An 18448-nucleotide genomic window follows, 5' to 3' on the forward strand; every position below is an offset into this window, starting at 1 on the left:
CTCTCCCTCTTCAGAGCCTATGACATTGCAACACTGTCTCCTTATCTCTCCTTCTCTGTCCTTCATGGCTTCTTTATGGACCCAATCATGGGCATCCAAACATTTGGGCCCCAGATCCCTGCACCTCTCATTTTACGCAGTCTCAGCGAATTCATCCATTGCCATGTCTCTGTACCAGTCATCATTGGGTGGGGGTTGGGGGGTAACTTTTAATTGTTGTATAATTTCAAACTTACAGGAAAGTTTCAAAAATTGCACAAGGAGCTTCCATATATTCTTTGCAGAGTTGATAGCTGTTTACCGTATGAAGGTAGGCTGGAGACATCGTGCCCTTTTGCTCCTAAACAGTTCAATGTGCATCTCCTAAAAATAAGGATGAGTAGCTGTGGTACAGTTTTCAATTTCAGGAAAATTGATACAGTGCAATTATATAACCCACAGTCCATGTTAAATATCATCCATGGTCTCGATAATGTTCTTTATAGCTATTTTTTCCCTGCCAGTGATCACTGCTGTGCATAGGGCACTGACTTCTCTCCAGGCCATCTGTCCCACAGCACTACCTTCCAGAGAAACATTTTTTACTGACGTCATCTTAAATTAAAAATGTCTAAAATGTGACTCATCATTTCCCCCTAAAACAAATCATCCCCACCCCCATGTCTTTCTAATTCTTTTCAGTGTTATTACAACTCTCCCAGCCTTCCAGGCTTGAAGCTATGAATCATCTTTGGTTCTTTATCCCCAGTTAGTTGTGTAAATCCTTTACGTTCTTCCTGTGAAATGACTCTTTCATTCTCATTCTGCATCAGCCTTTGTGCACTAATGCCCACCCATTCCACACATTAGACAAATTCTTCTAGTTACCCTCATCTACCTGAAGAACTCAGAAAAAGCTTGCACTGCTTGTCCTTCCTTAAGTAAACTCTGCCACAACTCTGTGTGTGTAGCACCGAATAGTGACCTAGCCAACAGCAACATATAGTAATTCACAAATCTATTTCAATACACACTTTCTTCCCATTCCCACTAAATAAATGTTGAAGAGAGACTTACCAATTATGTTAGGGTGTGGAAAACATAACTGTCTGTAACTCACATACGCAGAGGAAATTTATCTAACTGATAATTGACCTTCTTCTGGAGCCCACCACCAGTGAGAAAACATAAACTCTTCAATCCATTTAATGCTTAGTCTGATTCCATAATTTAAATAGTTCTGCTTTCTATAGAAAGTGTTTAATCCCTCCTGAAGAAAACACTCACCTTATCAGAGATCCTCTCTCTCCCATCATGTGTGTGCAGAGAAGAGCTAACATAGCAGAACTGAGACTACTATCCTTTCAAAGCTTTCCCTACAATGGCATCCAGATACATGGAGAGAAGGATGTGACTTAGCATCCTGATGCCAGAATGGAGGAGTAGGGTTTTACATGTGGTATTTTCTGCCTGTTCTGTTCTCTGAGGTGATATCCCTAGTCTACCTGGTTGCTCTTTTCTTTTATTATCCTACTTAGAATGTTGGCCCTTTATTGGCATCTAGAAACTTGGCTTTCAGGATAAGAATTCCCTGATTAGAATGGCCCATTGTGGCTAAAATGTTTGTGCAAAAATATGGTTTATGCTGAACACCTGTTTCCTTCTGGGAGTCTGAAATTTTGGGACATGCTAGGCAGAGGCTGCCTACATGACCCCGCTCCCAGTAAAAACTTTGGGCACTGAGTCTGCAATTAGCTTTCCCAGCAGACAGCATGGCACAACTCACTGTTGGGGGATTTACACTCATCCTGTGTGACTCCACTGGGAGAGGACTCTTGGAAATTTGCACCTGGTTTCCTGTGGATGTCAGCCCATAGCCTTTGCTGATTTTGCTTTGTATCATTTTTATGTAATAAATCATAACCATGAGTACAACTATACAGGTGGTCCCTGACTTACGATGGTTCAACTTACACTTTTTTGACTTTATGATGCGTTTATTGGTATTAAATGCATTTCATCTTATGAATTTTTTTACTTAGATGGGTTTATTAATATGTAACTGCATTGCAAGTTTAGGAGTATCTGTATATAGGTGTGTGTGCATGTACACACACAACTGTGAGTCCTCCTAGATCATCACACCTGAGGTGGTCTTGGGGACCCCAATACACCATACTCTTTTCTCCCTGAAAAGAGGAGAAAAAGTGTATTTTCCAAAATTGGTCACAACATGTGCTCCTCTCCCACGTGCTCTTACAATGTGATTTTGACACTCCTCCAACTGAGAAGCAGAGTCTAAATTACCCCCTCAGAGAGAATTATGGTGAACTGTGACTATGGTGGCATGGATGCTATGCGACTTTCAAGGCTAGGTGATAAAGAGCAATACACCTTCCTCTTGTTTCACTTTGTGGGATGCTCATTCTCAGGAGCCAGTCACTGTGCTGTGAGGAAGCCAGGCAGAGGACCCATGCAGCTGTTCCAACCAATAGCCCCAGCCAAGGTCCCAGCAGCCAGCCAGCATCGGTTACCAAAAGGAATGAGATGTGTACAGCCCCTACCCTCAACTCACTTCCAACTCTCATGTCTTCTATGAATCTGTCTTCCTTCTATGAATCAGCTGAGACCCTGAACATTGCAGCAGAGCCTTTGCCATATCCTGTCCAAATTCCTGACCCAAAGAATCTGGAGGCATAGTGAAATGGCTATTGTTTTACACTAGTATGAACAGAGTGGGTTGTTTGCAGCAACAAGAATGCAGCTTTCCCTACAATGGCATCCAGATACATGGAGAGAAGGATGTGACTTAGCATCCTGATGCCAGAAGGGAGGAGTAGGGCTTTACATGTGGTATTTTCTGCCTGTTCTGTTCTCTGAGGTGATATCCCTAGTCTACCTGGTTGCTCTTTTCTTTGCTGGCATTAGTGGCCAAACTTTATGGACATTGTAACTGGCAGTCTTTTTCTCTCTATCCCTGGGCTTGGTTGGAGCCCAGAAGGCCTGTCTGGGATGACTCAGCCTCATTTCCATTCCCACAGACACTGTACACTCCACAGACACCTTCTGTGACTCTTATGCAGCCCCAGCTCCAACAGTCGGCTCTGTAGCCCCTATTAGTATCCTCCTCTGCAGACTTGCAGCTTAGGATCTCATCCATGGCAGAGGAAAACAAAAGTGGCTCAGGACTGATGAATCTTAGTGGTTCCGTCTACCTGACCATGCTAGTGAAAGGAAAGGGCCATCTGAAAGCTGATCTATTTCAAGAGCTTCCAACAGAAATGGGGACCAGGAAGCTCCTGTGTGTTTTTTGCCATCATTCTCATTTGTCTAGGGTACCATTCACTATTCAGGTCAAAGGGACTTTGCCTGATTAAAGCCCAGGGATGGGAAAATTGGGACATAATGTGGGCTCTTTCTGCTTTCCTTTCCCCTTTGTTTTTTAATTCTCACAATTCCCTAGATAGGTTCTTCCCTATCTTCCTTCTCTTCATTTCAACTCTTCTCTAAGCTTTCATAGCAAAGGATATTTTCTCTACTCATTTGGAGAACTCCATAATCTCCCAGGTTTGATCATTGACATTCTAAAGTCCTCAAAACTGTGAGTTGGATTACACGGATATTGTCTTGCTGAAAAATCCTACTTGATATGTTAGAAGCCTGTATGATTTTGCTCTTTGGTTGGTGTTTTTCTGAAACAAAGTACAAACGAGTGGTTATATACATGGAAAGAGGAAAACACATGAATAATTTTCCACTTATTACCCCCTTTATTGGCTTGAGTGGTATACCAAACAACTTTATTGTCCAGGGTTCCCACGATATCAGTTTTGCCTTGGTTCTGAGCTGCAGTCAATATTAAGGTTTTTTAAAGTTGTTCTTGGTGTACCTTTTTTTTTCTATTCTATTCCATGCTTTTTGTATTAAACTTTGAAAAGCATACTTGCTCTGCTTTCTTAGAATAATTATACCCTCTAGGTTTCTAGCAAGTGGTTCTAATTTTTGAATACCTGCCTTGTTTTCCTATTTCATGTTTGCATGTTTCTGATTCCTAGTTGTATATTTTGTCACAAATTTCCTGTTTTCCTTCACTCCTACTTTTCATATATGCCCTGCTCCCTTGGTTTTTGACTCATTCATTTGCTCTGATTCCAAGTACCTCAGTGTTCCAATATTGTAGATTATTCAGGTGTATGTTAGGATGCTTTTAATAAGATGTACAAAATCCAGCTCAAACTGGGGTCAGACTATAAAAGCAACTTACTGGCTTCCATGTTCTAAAAAGTCAGACTTCAGGAAAGGATTGATGTAGTAATGCTATTGTGTTTCTTACTGACTCTCAGATGTGAGTTTTATGGTGTTGGTTTCATGCTAGATTGGTTGTAAGAGAGCTGCAAACAGCACCCTGGGATAGATGCTTCTTCATTTATGTCCAATTGTGGAAAAGAACTTCTTTCACATAAACCATTGAACAGCAGTCCTGGGCTTTAATCTGTTTGGACCAATTTAAGTCACATGCCTAACACTGAACCTATCACTGTCATTGAGAATGAGATGCCACTGTTCTGATTGTCTTTAGCCAAATAGATTCTGCTGCTAGACCTGGGACTGGGATCAATCCTACTCAACGCACATCCCTGCTACACCCTGGGAAATGGGAGAAGTGGACTCAGGGGTGAGCTGGAGCCAGCTCTTAACAGTTGGCATGAGCTAACTATGCTCACCTCTTCTTCAGTGTTCACTGACCTCACTCTGGTAACTTGAAGTTAACCTTAGTAGGAGTATTTATGCCACAGAAATTGGCAAATATTACAATTTTAATTTTTTAGAGCTGGTTTACCAACACAGCACTGAGAATAAGAGAAACCCAATGTAACTAACATGGATTAACAGGCAACAGTCTCTTAACTAGTTTTTCTAATGTCAGAATTGCTACTTCCAATGCATTCTTTTTTTTTTTTTTTTTTTTTCTTTTGAGACAGGGTCTTGCTCTGGCTGGAGAGCAGTGGCACGATCATGGCTCACTGCAGTCTCATCTTCCTAGGCTTAAGTGATCCTCACACCTCAACATTCCGAGTAGCTGGGACTACAAGAACATGTCATTATGCCCAGCTAATTTTATATTTTATAGAGACATGGTCTCACTGTGTTGCCCAGGCTGGTCTCAAACTCCTGGCCTCAAGTGATCCTCACACCTTGGCCTTCCAAAGTATTGGGATTACAGGAGTGAGCCACTGTGCCTGGTCCATTCTTTTTTTAATAACAGCTTCACTGAGATATAATTTCACATACTATAACACTCACCCTTTTAAAGTGTATAATTCAGTGATTTTTTTTAGTATATTTATGGGATTGTACAATCATCACCACAATCAATTTCACATTTTTGTACTGCAGGAATCTCAATACCTATTAACAGTCACTCCCCATTCCTTCCCATCATCCCACTCCCTGGTAATCACCAGTCTACTTTTCTGTCTCTGTGAATTTGCCTGCTCTGCACACTTAATACAAGAGATTGTACAATATGTGGTTTCGCTTCTTAGCATAATGTTTTCAGGGTCTTTCAATTCTGTAGCATGCATCAGTATTTTATTCCTTTTGTTGACAAATAATATTTCATTGTATGTCTAGACTACATTTGTTTATTCATGTAATTGATGACATTTGAATGATTGAGATCCAATTCTAATCACAGTTCCAGAATCCAGTTTTTTCCTCCTCTAGTCTTTAGTGCTTCTGCTACCAGAATCACTTTCCTAGAACAGCACATTTCATCTTGTCACTCACCTCATAAAAATCCTTCTCTCTGCCTATGAAATACTAAAGGAGCACATAGACGCTGTATTTGAAGCTCTCTTCAGTTTGACTGCAGCAGGGATGGGAATGAGAAGATCTCACCTGCCTTCGAGGGGACATTTTGGGCCAATGATGCTCAAATCTCATTTAAAGGACCTCTATTTGACCTACCCACCAAGCAACCAACCATAACACCTGAAGAAATAGCCCGAATGACAAAAGCAAAAGCCCAAACTACATAGAACAGTGACACAGATATTATATAGCTCTACAATTTTATAGTTTATATATATTTTCATCTCTTAATTGATAAAGGTTTTGTTAGGGTTCTGGAGGGATAATGAGTTTTATAGTCAGATAGATCTAATTTGTAGTCCTGGCTTAGTCGCTTATTCTGACTTTCTTTAAATTCTCTCCTGAAATTTTAAGCAAATCATCATTTCTGTGTGTAAAGTGGGTGTAATAATTCATACCTTAGAGCCCAGTTACGGATTAAAAAATACAAACACTCAAATACTTGTGCCTAACCCATAAAAGGCACTCAATAAATACATGGACACTATTAAGGTTGAACATATGATTACATTTTTCAATTATTTTTGACAAAACCAATCTAAGATTATAACTATTTTGGTGTTCTTTCATTGTTTTATAGCTTTGGTGATTTAATTTCAATAATGTCCTAGTGCTTTAAAATTAGAGCCAATTTAAAGCAGAAATTAGATAATCAGTTAAAAGGCTTTATGTTCCATGTCTGCCATTACCCTTGGTGTAATCGGAAAGAATCAATATTTTCTTTGGGAAATAGTCAATGATAATATCTTGTTTTATTACAATGAAGCTTTTCTGAAGTGGCCTAAGTATAAACATCTTAAGCACTACACTGGGTTATGTTGAGGTAAATTCTTACAGGAATGTATCAAAGTTTGGCATTTATCATTGCCATGGGAAGTAAGACTTGGTAACAATTATTAAAGATATAACCCAAGATATTATTCTTTGCAATGGTTATAACATATTTTTTAAAAGGTGTTGAATTGTATTAAATTATAATTGTTTTGGTCTCATATATATGATCATAAAACTTAAATTGTTCTTTATACTGTGTATTTGTGGTTTAGAAAAATTTTACATGTGTAGTGACTTTTTAGTTTTATAAACAACCATGAACTATGTTCTTTTTTTGGGATTTGAAGTAATTATGAATGCAATAGCCATTTTTTACATTGAAACATTTGCTATTTGAGAGAACAAATCAATCAATTGTTAAAAATTAACCTTTGATCATAAGAATAATATATAAAAGATAAACTTTTGAAGATTACTTCTTTTTACATATTTCGGTTATTAAATACTATTTCTCTTTTTTCCCCCCGTAGGCTTATCCCTGTGGAGATGATTATTCCATAGTCCACAGAAAATGCCGTTCTCAGTTCACGGATCTAAATGGTTCTAAAAGATTTGGCATCAATACTTGGCATGATGAGAGTGGGATTTATGCTAATTCAGATGTAAAATGGAAACTCTATCCCTTGACTGGTGGTCCTATCACGCCTATTTAAAAATAATGTATAGAATCAGCATCTCTGACTAATGAAAAATGGATGTAGCAGTTGATGATTTTCTATCTTAATAAATGCAGTGGAAGTATTAGTATAGTAGATTCCTTTAAGCACAAAGTCTTATTTTCTGGACCAGTGTTTATATCCTTATTTTCATAAGCTACTCTGATATTTTCCAAATTTCAGTGTGTTTCTTGCTGAGAGTATACTACACATTTCTAGATGGTATTTAGTGAAACATTATTTTATGGATTATGTGTTTCTTTTAATAATTATTAGAAAAACACATAAAACTAGCACAATCAAGCTTATGATTGCTTAGGGTATGGCTAATTATAAAAAAGTAGGCCAACTTAAATTCCACTGAAGACAAAATTTTAAGTGAATAAATATATAGGTTGACATAAAACTTAAATGGTCAAAGTTTAGGCAACACTGGCCCTATAATAATGTTGAGTATGTATGTGATATTTTTTGAGGGGGAAATCAGTATCTATAAATTTTTCTTTATCTGTGGTAGCTCGTTTCATTGTGGATTATTTATTTTGCATGACATTTTTCCTTATTCAAGTTAAGCCCTTTAGAATATATGGATAGCAGAGGTGCAGATAGAATCTTTGTGAAGCTCTAGGGGTTTGATGGGAAATCTAGTCATCTAGTGTTAGATTTGGAAGAAATCTTAGCCATTGTTTTGACTTACCCTCACATTGGTCCATGGATGTTTAAGTAACAGAGCAAACAGAGGTCCATGGATGTTTAAGTAGGCTGCTGTATTAGTCAACTGGGTCTACCATAAAAAAATACCATAGACTGGGTGGCTTAAACGACAAAGAAGATAGTAGTCTGCAAACCGGGAAGAGAGCCCTCACCAGAAACAAAACCCTGCCAGAACCTTGATCTTGGACTTTTCAGCCTCCAAAACCATGCAAAAATAAATTTCTGTAAAATAGGAAGGTGAGTCAAAACAATTGCTAAGATTGTTACCTTCTTGCCCTGTTCTTGCGTCGTGGGAGGGGGATGGGAGTGGCAGACCTCTTTCGCTTCGTCTTCTTGTAAGGTTACAGTTTTATTTGATTAGACCCCAACTCTTACATCCTCATTTAACCTAAATTACCTCCTAAAGACCCTATCTTCAGATAGCCACGTTGGGAGTAAGGGCTTTGACATATAAATTTGGGGAGAACAGAATTCAGTTCACTGCTGTTGCCCAGAGTCATAGGAGTAGCAGATTCTGATGGATCTTTGAGATGCATTTGAAAACTTTTATTTCTTCTGAGACTGTATTTAATTATTTGGTCTACTTGGGCTTCATTTACTTATTTTTCTTTAAAAAATAAGTTCATGAACTAGCATTTCTTGATAAATGCTAATTGAACACTGCCTCTAATGCTGGATTCACAAGATATGAAAAAGACTATAAGCTTTTTTATGGGAGAAATGATAATTCATATAGAAAATGTGATATACCAGGTAAGCATGTGCCAGAAGAATTTTACTATAATTTCCCACTGCTTTACAATGTGTGTCCATATGCACACAAATATGTATATTATATATGCATAATTATGTATATTACATATACATTAAGTATAATTAGTCTATATAAATGTTAATTCATATGTAGTACTTATTCTAGTAGAAATCTACCTAGGATTACCTTTCCTTCCCCATACTATACATCCAAGTTTAATCATTCCTAACACTAACATATCTGGGGTAAAGAGCTATTTGAAGTATGCAAATCTGGATGTAATGCCATTCATCATTTAATAATTTCTTTTTGTGGAGAAAGAGTTTTAATGGCCACATCATTACCTTTGAACACTGCCTAGTGCCTAGAACATAAAATAAGATTCACTTACTTTAGCAGAAATGTTATAATGTCACGATGACTAACATGACATTTTGTATAAACGACTGGCTCTGCTATCAGGGATCACCTTAGAAATCAATTTGGGTTTGGGTTAGAAGGAGAATGAAATAAGAGATATTGTATTTAAACTAGCCAAGGAAAATGATGCACTGAAAGAAAGGTTACTGCAGGGGTTTTCCCTATGAACATAAGAGATGGGGACTGGGTCAAGGACTTTGCTTTATAAATATAGAATAGAGAAACCTCAGCTCTACTGGTTTATGTTAAGAATGCATTTGAGATGAGGTAAGAAGTGAGGGTACCAGGCCCAACCCCTAGGATATGACACTGGCAGATCAAGACAAGAGGCAGGGCCAAGCCAGCTCAGTGGTTTGTTTATGAAGAAAGTCACTCCATGGATACCGGTGCTCCAGAAGTACAGAAAAAGTCCAGATTTGTGAAAACGCTAAGAAAAAATGGTGAAGTCTTTTTGTGGGACATAGAATGTAGGTGGCAGGCTGGGAGAGGCCATGGAAGTGCCTGGCACAGCCACTGCCAAGAACAGAGCAGCAGGAAATTCTTTCGTAAAGATGTACGGATCAGAAACTAACTTTATTTCAGAGAGAGCAGCAGGGAAGTTTGCAGATAGCTGAAAGCTCACTCCAAATAGCAGAGAACAAGCACGAGGCAGCCATTGCAAACCAAAGCGGAAAATCCAAACAAAACCTAACACAGTAAATTATTGTTCCAAATATTAAGATCATAACTTTAAAAAAATGTTTAACAGCTTTATTGGGATATGATTCACATACTATACAATTCACTCCATTAAAGCATATAATTCAATGGTTCTTAGTATATTCACAGAATTCTGCTATTATCACCACAATCAATTTTAGAACATTTTTATCACTCCTGAAAGAAACCCATATCCATTGGCGGTCATTCTGCATTCCCTCCCAATTCCCACAGTCCTAAGCAACCAAGAAACTACTTTCTGCCTCTGCAGATTTACCTATTTTAGATTTTTTCTAAAATCTTAGAAAAATAAGTATAAGTAGAATCTTATAATATGTGGTCTTTTGTGACTGGTTTCTTTCACTTTCTATAGGGTTTTCAAGGTTCATCCATGTTGTAACATGTATCAGCATTTCATTCCTTTTTGGATGAATAATATTCCATTGTCTAGATATACCACAATTTATCCATTCATTAGTTGATGGACATTTGGGCTTTTTCCACCTATGAACATTCATGTATGAGTTTTTGCATGCATCTCTCTTGGACGTTGTGATGGTTAATATTGAGTGTCAACTTGATTGAATTAAAGGTTGCAAAGTATTGTTCCTGGGTGTGTCTGTGAGGGTGTTGCCAAAGGAGATTAACATTTGAGTCAGTGGACTGGGAGAGCCATACTCACCCTCAATCTGGGTGGGCACCATCTAATCAGCTATCATCGCAGCCAGGATAAAAGGCAGAGGAACGTGGAAAGACCAGGCTGGCTTAGTCTTCTGGTCTACATCTTTCTCCCATACTGGATGTTTCCTGTCCTCAAATATCAGACTCCAAGTCCTTCAGCTTTGGGATTCTTGGACCTTTGATCACAGACTGAAGGCTGCACTGTTGGCTTTCCTGCTTTTGAGGGTTTGGGATTCAGACTGACTTCCTTGCCCCTCAGCTTGCAGACCGCCTATTATGGGACTTCACCTTGTCACCTTGTGATTGTGTGAGTCAATTCTCCTTAATAAACTCCCTTTTATATATACATCTATCGTACATCTATCCTATTAGTTCTATCAGTCCAGGGAACCCTGACTAATACAGACATAGGAGTAGAATTGCTGTGTCATATGGTAAGTCTGTTTAACCTTTTGAGGAACTACCAAACTATTTTCTAAAGTAGCTGCACCATTTTACATTTCTACTAGCAATGTATGAAGGTTACAATTTTTCCATATCCTTGCCAATATTTATTATTTTTCATTGTTTCGATTGAAACCAGTTTGTCAAATGGCAGTTTCACAAAACATGAGTTCTTGAAGAGTGGAGACTGTATCTGCTCATCTGGGGGTTACCAATGTCTACTACACAGCACTCAGAAATGCTGAAGGGTTGGTATCAATATGTTTGTCATAATCATATATTAACATGAGTGAATGCTTGGGTAATTGACAAAAATTCAATCTGTATGATTGGAATGACCTTGTTTAAAAATATTCTGATATTTAGCACGTTTGTCCTACTAAGGGCTTCAATGGTAATCTTGTGAAATTGGAGGAGTTGGCAAAATTGGCCTAAGAAAGTGTTATGTTCTATATGGAAAACCTGAGTTTGCCAGAGTATCCATGGAACTGACTAAAATCCTCCTTAAAGTAATGATTGCTGGTCAACCAGAGCACCTATCAGAACAAACCCTGCATATTTAAATACTAAAGACCCTGAGAAATTCTGTAGAACAGAAAGCAGTTAAACTCTATTTAATCCAGCATTTCCCAGGCTTATTTCATCAAAGAATCATTTCTTCTTGCAGGAGATATCTATAAATATATCCCAAGATATTAGTATTTCATGGAAAACATTAGGGAAAACATTAAGCAATTTCTAAATAAGGATGAAGGACAAAATAAATATTTGTTGAGTGGCTACTAAGTACCACATACACAGGTGAAGTAGATTTTATAAAATCCCAGTTCTACTGATAAGAAAAAAAATTCTAAATACCTCTTTCAGTAAATAGATTTAGACAGAACCCCAACTTCATGATGATGAAATAAAGTATAAATTTATCTTAACAGTTATTGTGATTGGCATGTACATATTCTATACTCTCTTCCTTATCTTTCTAACAAAGAGGAATGGCTAACTCCCTCTACTTTAAATTCTCAGAGCTACTTATGTTACATTTTCCTGTAAGGCTTTCATTAAGTACCAATAGAACTTATGGTCTATAGTTTCATCCATCATTTTAATGTAGACAGAATTGAGTATTTGTAAGTTATAATTATTTTATTCTATAGGGTAAGAGTAGGCTAAAGTCTTTATAAGAGACCTTTTACCATAATAATTAATGTGTTGGATTCACATAGGTGCCTAATAAGTGTTCATTTATGAGAATATAAGATTCTATGCAATAGGTTCTTAATCTCAAGAACTATCAGGAAAAATTTGCGTTTTTATGTAATGTAACATAAATGTAATTAAACTTAATTTAAGTCTATAGAAGTAGGTGGAATCACTAAGTAGGAAAACAAATAGAATGGGATCACCTGAAGCAAAGTTAGAGCGATTTGGAAGAGGAGAAATTTACATTGTAATTGGAAAATGAGGAGAGATAAAGAATGAATTAAAGTGAAAGTATTTTTCAATATTGTATTCTTTGGGTGCATTTGATTAACATTTTTATTAAAAATTTATTCAAACTCCCAATAGATTTAATTCAGGCAGTATATTGACAAGATAGTTGATATGACACTGATCATTAACAAGGTGACTAGGCTGTTTTTATGAAACCCAAGAATTGATCACAGAAAAGCCCTTAGTCATGACTTAAAAAAAAAAAAACTGCACAGCATATATAGTGGCTTTTTAAAATTTAAAGTATCTCAAAGAAATATTTCTAAAAACCCAAGCAAATATTGAAATCTGAAACATTTTTCTATTGAAGCCAACTGAAGAAAATAACATGGGGAAACCAAAAAGTAAAAAAGTATTTCTTTTTAAGATGCCTTTTTCTATACATCGTTTAAAGTCCAGCAGATTGTACATAAAGTTCTTTTATAAAGCAGGAAGGTAGAAAATGAAGCTGTTGGCATTTCTGGTTTTTATTGAATAACTGCAAGAAAGTGGCTGTGAAGGAAGAGAAAAAAACTCAAGGAAATGGATAGGTGAAAAACACAATAAGACAATCAAATAAAGAAAACGAAGTGAATATGGAGGCAGATTTAATGCCTCGCACTTCAGAGAAATCAGGTGGAGAAACTTATGAGATAGCCAAACAGATGGCATATTAAAGAATCCTGGGTTTCTCTGAAGACGGGCTTACCTTAATTGAAGTCCTAGGGTAGGGGAAGGAGTTTTTCTGAGTAGAGAATAAGCAGATTGTCTTCCCTCTCAATGCTGAGTGAGTTCTCACGAGATCTGGTTGTTTAAGAGTGTGCAGCGTCTCCCCACCCCTTCTGCCTCCTGCTCCAGTCATGTGAGGTGCCAGCTCACCTTTCGCCTTCTGCTATGATTTTAAGTTTCCTGAGGCCTCCCCAGAAACCAGGCAGATGCCACCAAGCTTCCTGTGCAGCCTGCAGAACCGTGAGCTAATTAAACTTCTTTTCTTGGTAAATTACCCAGTCTTAGGCATCTCTTAAGAGCAATTCAAGAACTGACTAATACCTAGGGAAAACTGGGTGAGGGGTATATGGAAATTCTGTACTATCTTCACAACTGTTCAGGAAATCTCAAACCATTCTAAAATTGAAAGATTATTTAAACATTAAAAAATGTTTGTGATAAATGCTGGTACCTGAAGATTTGGCTGAGAAATTGTTACAGAGATGTGATATCTGATATTGATAGCCCAACCTTGTGATGTGAAACTTGTTTTTCCATAAATTAATCTACTTGCATGAAATATCTTGTTTTTTACATGGTGGATATACTTCTATATAAATTCAGTAACATTAACAGTTCTAAAAAAAATCTGGTAGGAAACAAAAGTCAAGCGGTGGTTGGAGTCCACAGGTGCAAAAAATACTATGTGATTTCATTTATTAAAAATTCAAAGCAGGGCACAGTGGCTCACACCTGTAATCCCAGCACTTTGGGAGGCTGAGGTAGGCAGATCACGAGGTCAGGAGTTTAAGACCATTCTGGCCAACATGGTGAAACCCCATCTCTACTAAAAATACAAAAAATATTAGCCGGGCGTGGTGGCAGGCGCCTGTAACCCCAGCTGTTCAGGAAACTGAGGCAGGAGAATCGCTTGAACCCGGGGGGCGGAGGATACAGTGAGCTGGGATCTCGCCACTGCACTCCAGCCTGGGCGACAGAGTGAAACTCCATCTCAAAAAAAAAAAAAAAAAAAAAAAAAAAGTTCAAGGCATATGATTAAGGTGAAACTAATCTAGAATGTTAGGGTTTGAAATGATGATTATCTTTGGAAGGTATGACTGGGAGAGCCACTAGGGCTGCTTCAGGGAGATGCTGCTCTTTTTCTTGGACTAGGTGGTAGTTACCACTCTATGTTCATTTTGTAAAAATTTATTGGACTGTAAGCTCATGATTTGTTCACTTTTCCATATGTGTGTTATACTTAGAAAAGATAGTTTATTAAAGAAAACAAATGTGCTTTTTGTCCGGGCGCAGTGGCTCACACCTATAATCCCAGCACTTTGGGAGGCTGAGGCAGGCAGATCACGAGGTCAGGAGATCGAGACCATCCTGGCTAACACGGTGAAACCCTGTCTATACTAAAAATACAAAAAAAAAAAAAAAGCCGGGCGTGGTGGTGGGCGCCTGAAGTCCCAGGTACTAGGGAGGCTGACGCAGGAGAATGGTGTGAACACAGGAGGCAGAGCTTGCAGTGAGCCGAGATTGTGCCACTGCACTCCAGCCTGGGCGACAGAGTGAGACTGCCTTAACAACAACAAAAAAGAAAACAAATGTGCTTTTTGACATTTATTTAAATATGGTCTGCAAATGAGTTTTGGATAGTAAACACTTTTCACAGTTGAGGACCTCGCAGTGCTGTGTTGCTATTAGAAAAGTATGTTGTCCGTTTATTTATTCCCTCATTACACAAGTATTTATTAAACACCCAGGACTGGCACCAGGAAAGGATTGGCCTGTCTCTAAAACAACAGATTATATGGGAAACAGACCGACAATCCGAAAACTGTAATATGGTATATTGTTACAATGCATATATGTGTGCAGATGCAGGGGGATTCTAGAAATGTGCTTCAGTTTCTTGGAGAAAATCAGAGAAGCCTTCTCAGTAAAGAAGGACACTGGAGTTAAACACTGGAGTTAATACATGAAAAACAAAGAGTACATATTAGGCAAAAGGGAAGTGGGTGTGGGTACAGGGGACAAGAAGGGATGAGGAGGGAATTGCAGACAGAGGTCATGGCTAGAGAAAGGTTGCAGAGGCAGCGTACATTTTGGAAAGTTCCTGAAGTTTGGGAGAGTGGCAAGGAGTAGGGGGAGCTGAGGTCATAGATGAAGGCAAGAGCCAGATTGTGAAAGGCTGTGAAGACAGACAGAAAGACTTATCCAGGAGGTGATGAGCTTTAAGAAGTTGAGTAACATGACAGAACTATGATTAGAAAGATAACTCAAAGGTGGTGTAGAGGAAACTTGAAGGGAAGAGGGCTGGAAGTAGGAAGAACAGCAGGGACGCTACCATAAAAGCGTGAGAGAGATGGCGGCAGCATAGACAGAGCAGCAGACAGATGTTTGAGCCTAAGACTGGGCAGGTCTCAGTGACTAATTAGATGGGGAGGGGCCCGGTGGGTGCCTGTGATTACATCAATGGTACCATGAATAATGATAAACAACACTGAAGGAAAATTGGGGATGGGAAGGAAGAAGAGTTCCGTTTGGAATGTGTTAACTTTGGAACATCCAGGTGGGGACATCTAGCAGGTAGTTGGACATAATGGGAATGAAGCCCAGTAGGATGATTTGGAGCTATGAGAGTTCTCTTGGTAGATACACAGGCAGGTCTGAGTTTACTAATGAGGAGTAAGTGTAGTGAGAAGATCATTGTGGACAAGGCTGTGTAGAATAAAGTGTTGAAGAGTTGGAGCTGTCAGAGGGTAGCTCAAGTGCTTCATCATCCATGGGTCCAACTCCATAGGAAGGAAAGCCTGGTCAACTCTGGGTATGTAGAGTGGCCAAGGGACTGTAGGTCCTAGTGAGGTGGAATTATGAGATTCAGAGAAGTGAGAAAGTGAGAAAACCAAGAGGATGTGAGCCTGTGATGAGACAGCATATAAACCAAGTTTACGATTTCAGGCTGGGCCAGTTCTGACTTATAAATAGAATGGGGCATATAAATTCCATGAGGACATGAGCATTCTGCTTGCATATTCCCAGTAGGTAGGATAGAGTATGACATGTGGTAGATGCTCAATAAATAGTTGATCAGTGAATGAATAAATGAATGATGTATTGCTGAAGTAGACTGAATTGAAAGTTAATAAAATGGATGAGGTCAAGGAAGTCTTTGAAAATTCTTAGAAAACTTCAATAGGTGACTTTGATTTGTGTTTAGGAATACATACTTCACATCTTCCCTTGTGGAAAGCAAATTAATAGGAGATTGCTATTGCATGAGATATGATCATATTCAGAAAACATTTTTCACTACTTCCTGCCTTAGAGAAAATGAATTTACATAATATGTAAATATATTACATTCTAATTAACAACATTCTATTTTGCGGATTTTACCAGACTACCACTTGAAAATGTTTGATGTGAGATTATGTAATATCACCTATGATGTAGTCTAGCTAAATGTTTAACTTGAATACCTTAAGCTGTTAGTTCTTCTAGTTTATAGGAAATACTAAGGATATAACAGTAAACTAAATGGTACCACAAGGAAACAGCCAGACAGATTGAGAAGATGGGACATTTTGTAGGACAATTGGCCAGTTTATTTAACAAGTCAGTGAGGTTTAGAAGGACAAAAAGGAATTCCACTAGATTAGAAGAGGAAGCCTGGATCACGTTGTTTGGCAAAGCAATTGTAAAAGAATTCTGTGACTATTGACGTTATTAGACTATGGACTGGGTATGAGAAAAATGAGAATTTATTGATGTGGAAAGATGTAGATCATCAGTGAGTAAAGCAGAATGTAAAACATTATGTGCAATAGAATTTTGACAAAAATATCATTTTTGCTTATAAACGTATAAAGACCTGTAAAGATGTGTAATAAGCTTTTAAAGGGCTACTGTCTGGTTTGTGGGAACATGATATTTTAATTTTCTTATTCTTGTTTACCTGCATTTTCTAGCTTCTACAATGCCTTTATATTTCTTTGAAATATTAAAAGTTTTTTTTGTTTAAAAACATTAAAATGAAAAGAAACTGGAAATGACATTTAGAAAGAATACGCTTATTCTAAACACTACAAGAGAATGAAATAACTTCCTGGTTTAGTTTGCTACAGCAACTATAACAAAGTGACACAAACCAAGCGACTTAACAGAAATTTGTCTCACAGTTCTGGAGGCCAGAAGTTTGAGATCCAGCTGTCAGCAGGTTTTTTTGCTGATGATGTGAGGAAGACTCTGTTGACTCTGTTCCATGCCTCTCTTGAGCTTTTGGTGGTGTGTGGCATCACCCTGATCTCTGCCTTCCTCTTCACATGGCATTCTCCCGGTGCGCGTGTCCATGCCCAAATTCCCCCTTGTTGTAAGGACACAAGTCACATTGGATTAGGGATCCTCCCCACTTCGTATGAACGTGTCTTCACCTAGTTACATCTCCAAGACCCTATTTCCAAATAAGGTCACATTTCAAGACATTGGGGGTTAGGACTTCAACATATGACTTTTAGAGGGGACACAGGGGACACAATTCAAATCATAAGAGTTCCCAAGAGATGAGTCCTCATTATTTAAAAGTGTATAAACTTCCCTATACAAGGGAATGAAACCTACAGTCCATAAGCTGTTTTCTCTCTCTCATAATCAACACAAAATGCTTTTTTTTTTTTTTTTTTTTAAGACAGAGATCTTGCTTATTGCCCAGGCTGGATTGCAGGGGTGTGATATTGGCTCACTGTAACCTCTGCCTCCTGGGCTCAAGTGATCCTCCCACCTAAACCTCCCAAGTAGCTGGGACCACAGGCATGCACCACCATGCCCGGCTAATTTTTGTATTTTAGTGGAGATGGGGGTTTCACAATGTTTGCCAAGCTGGTCTCGAACTCCTGGCCTCAGGTGATTTGCCTGCCTCAGCCTCCCAAAGTGCTGGGATTGCAGGCGTGAGCCACCTCGCCCAGGCATAATTTTGTACTTTTCGTAGAGATGGGGTTCCGCCATCTTGCCTAGGTTGGTCTCAATCAAAATGCTATTCTTAATGGACTTTTCTCTTGACCTGTAAGCAGTGCACAATGAAGAACTAATAAAAATATCCCCACTTTAAGAAATAACTAAGCTGTAGTAACACCTTCAGAAATCTGTATGTTTTATTTGAATTTGACTCAGATACCCATAGGCTAAAAAATTTAATAAAACTGCTACCACT

The 18448-nt window shown here is 38.3% G+C and overlaps 1 protein-coding gene across 3 annotated transcripts in view; it reads left to right on the forward strand.

Annotated features, from left to right (window-relative positions):
• Positions 1 to 7431, forward strand: part of C14H9orf135 (chromosome 14 C9orf135 homolog) — an 85064-nt gene extending 77633 nt beyond the window's left edge. For all 3 annotated transcript variants that reach the window (XM_031934114.1, XM_023213414.3, XM_023213415.3), the window contains one exon: positions 7158 to 7431. In XM_031934114.1, the coding sequence (XP_031789974.1) occupies positions 7158 to 7340 (183 nt within the window). In that variant the 3' untranslated portion in view covers positions 7341 to 7431. The remainder of the gene's footprint in view (positions 1 to 7157) is intronic.
• The last annotated feature ends 11017 nt before the right edge of the window (positions 7432 to 18448 follow it).

Source organism: Piliocolobus tephrosceles, chromosome 14 (genome assembly GCF_002776525.5).
Source record: "Piliocolobus tephrosceles isolate RC106 chromosome 14, ASM277652v3, whole genome shotgun sequence".
Lineage (NCBI taxonomy): Eukaryota > Metazoa > Chordata > Mammalia > Primates > Cercopithecidae > Piliocolobus > Piliocolobus tephrosceles.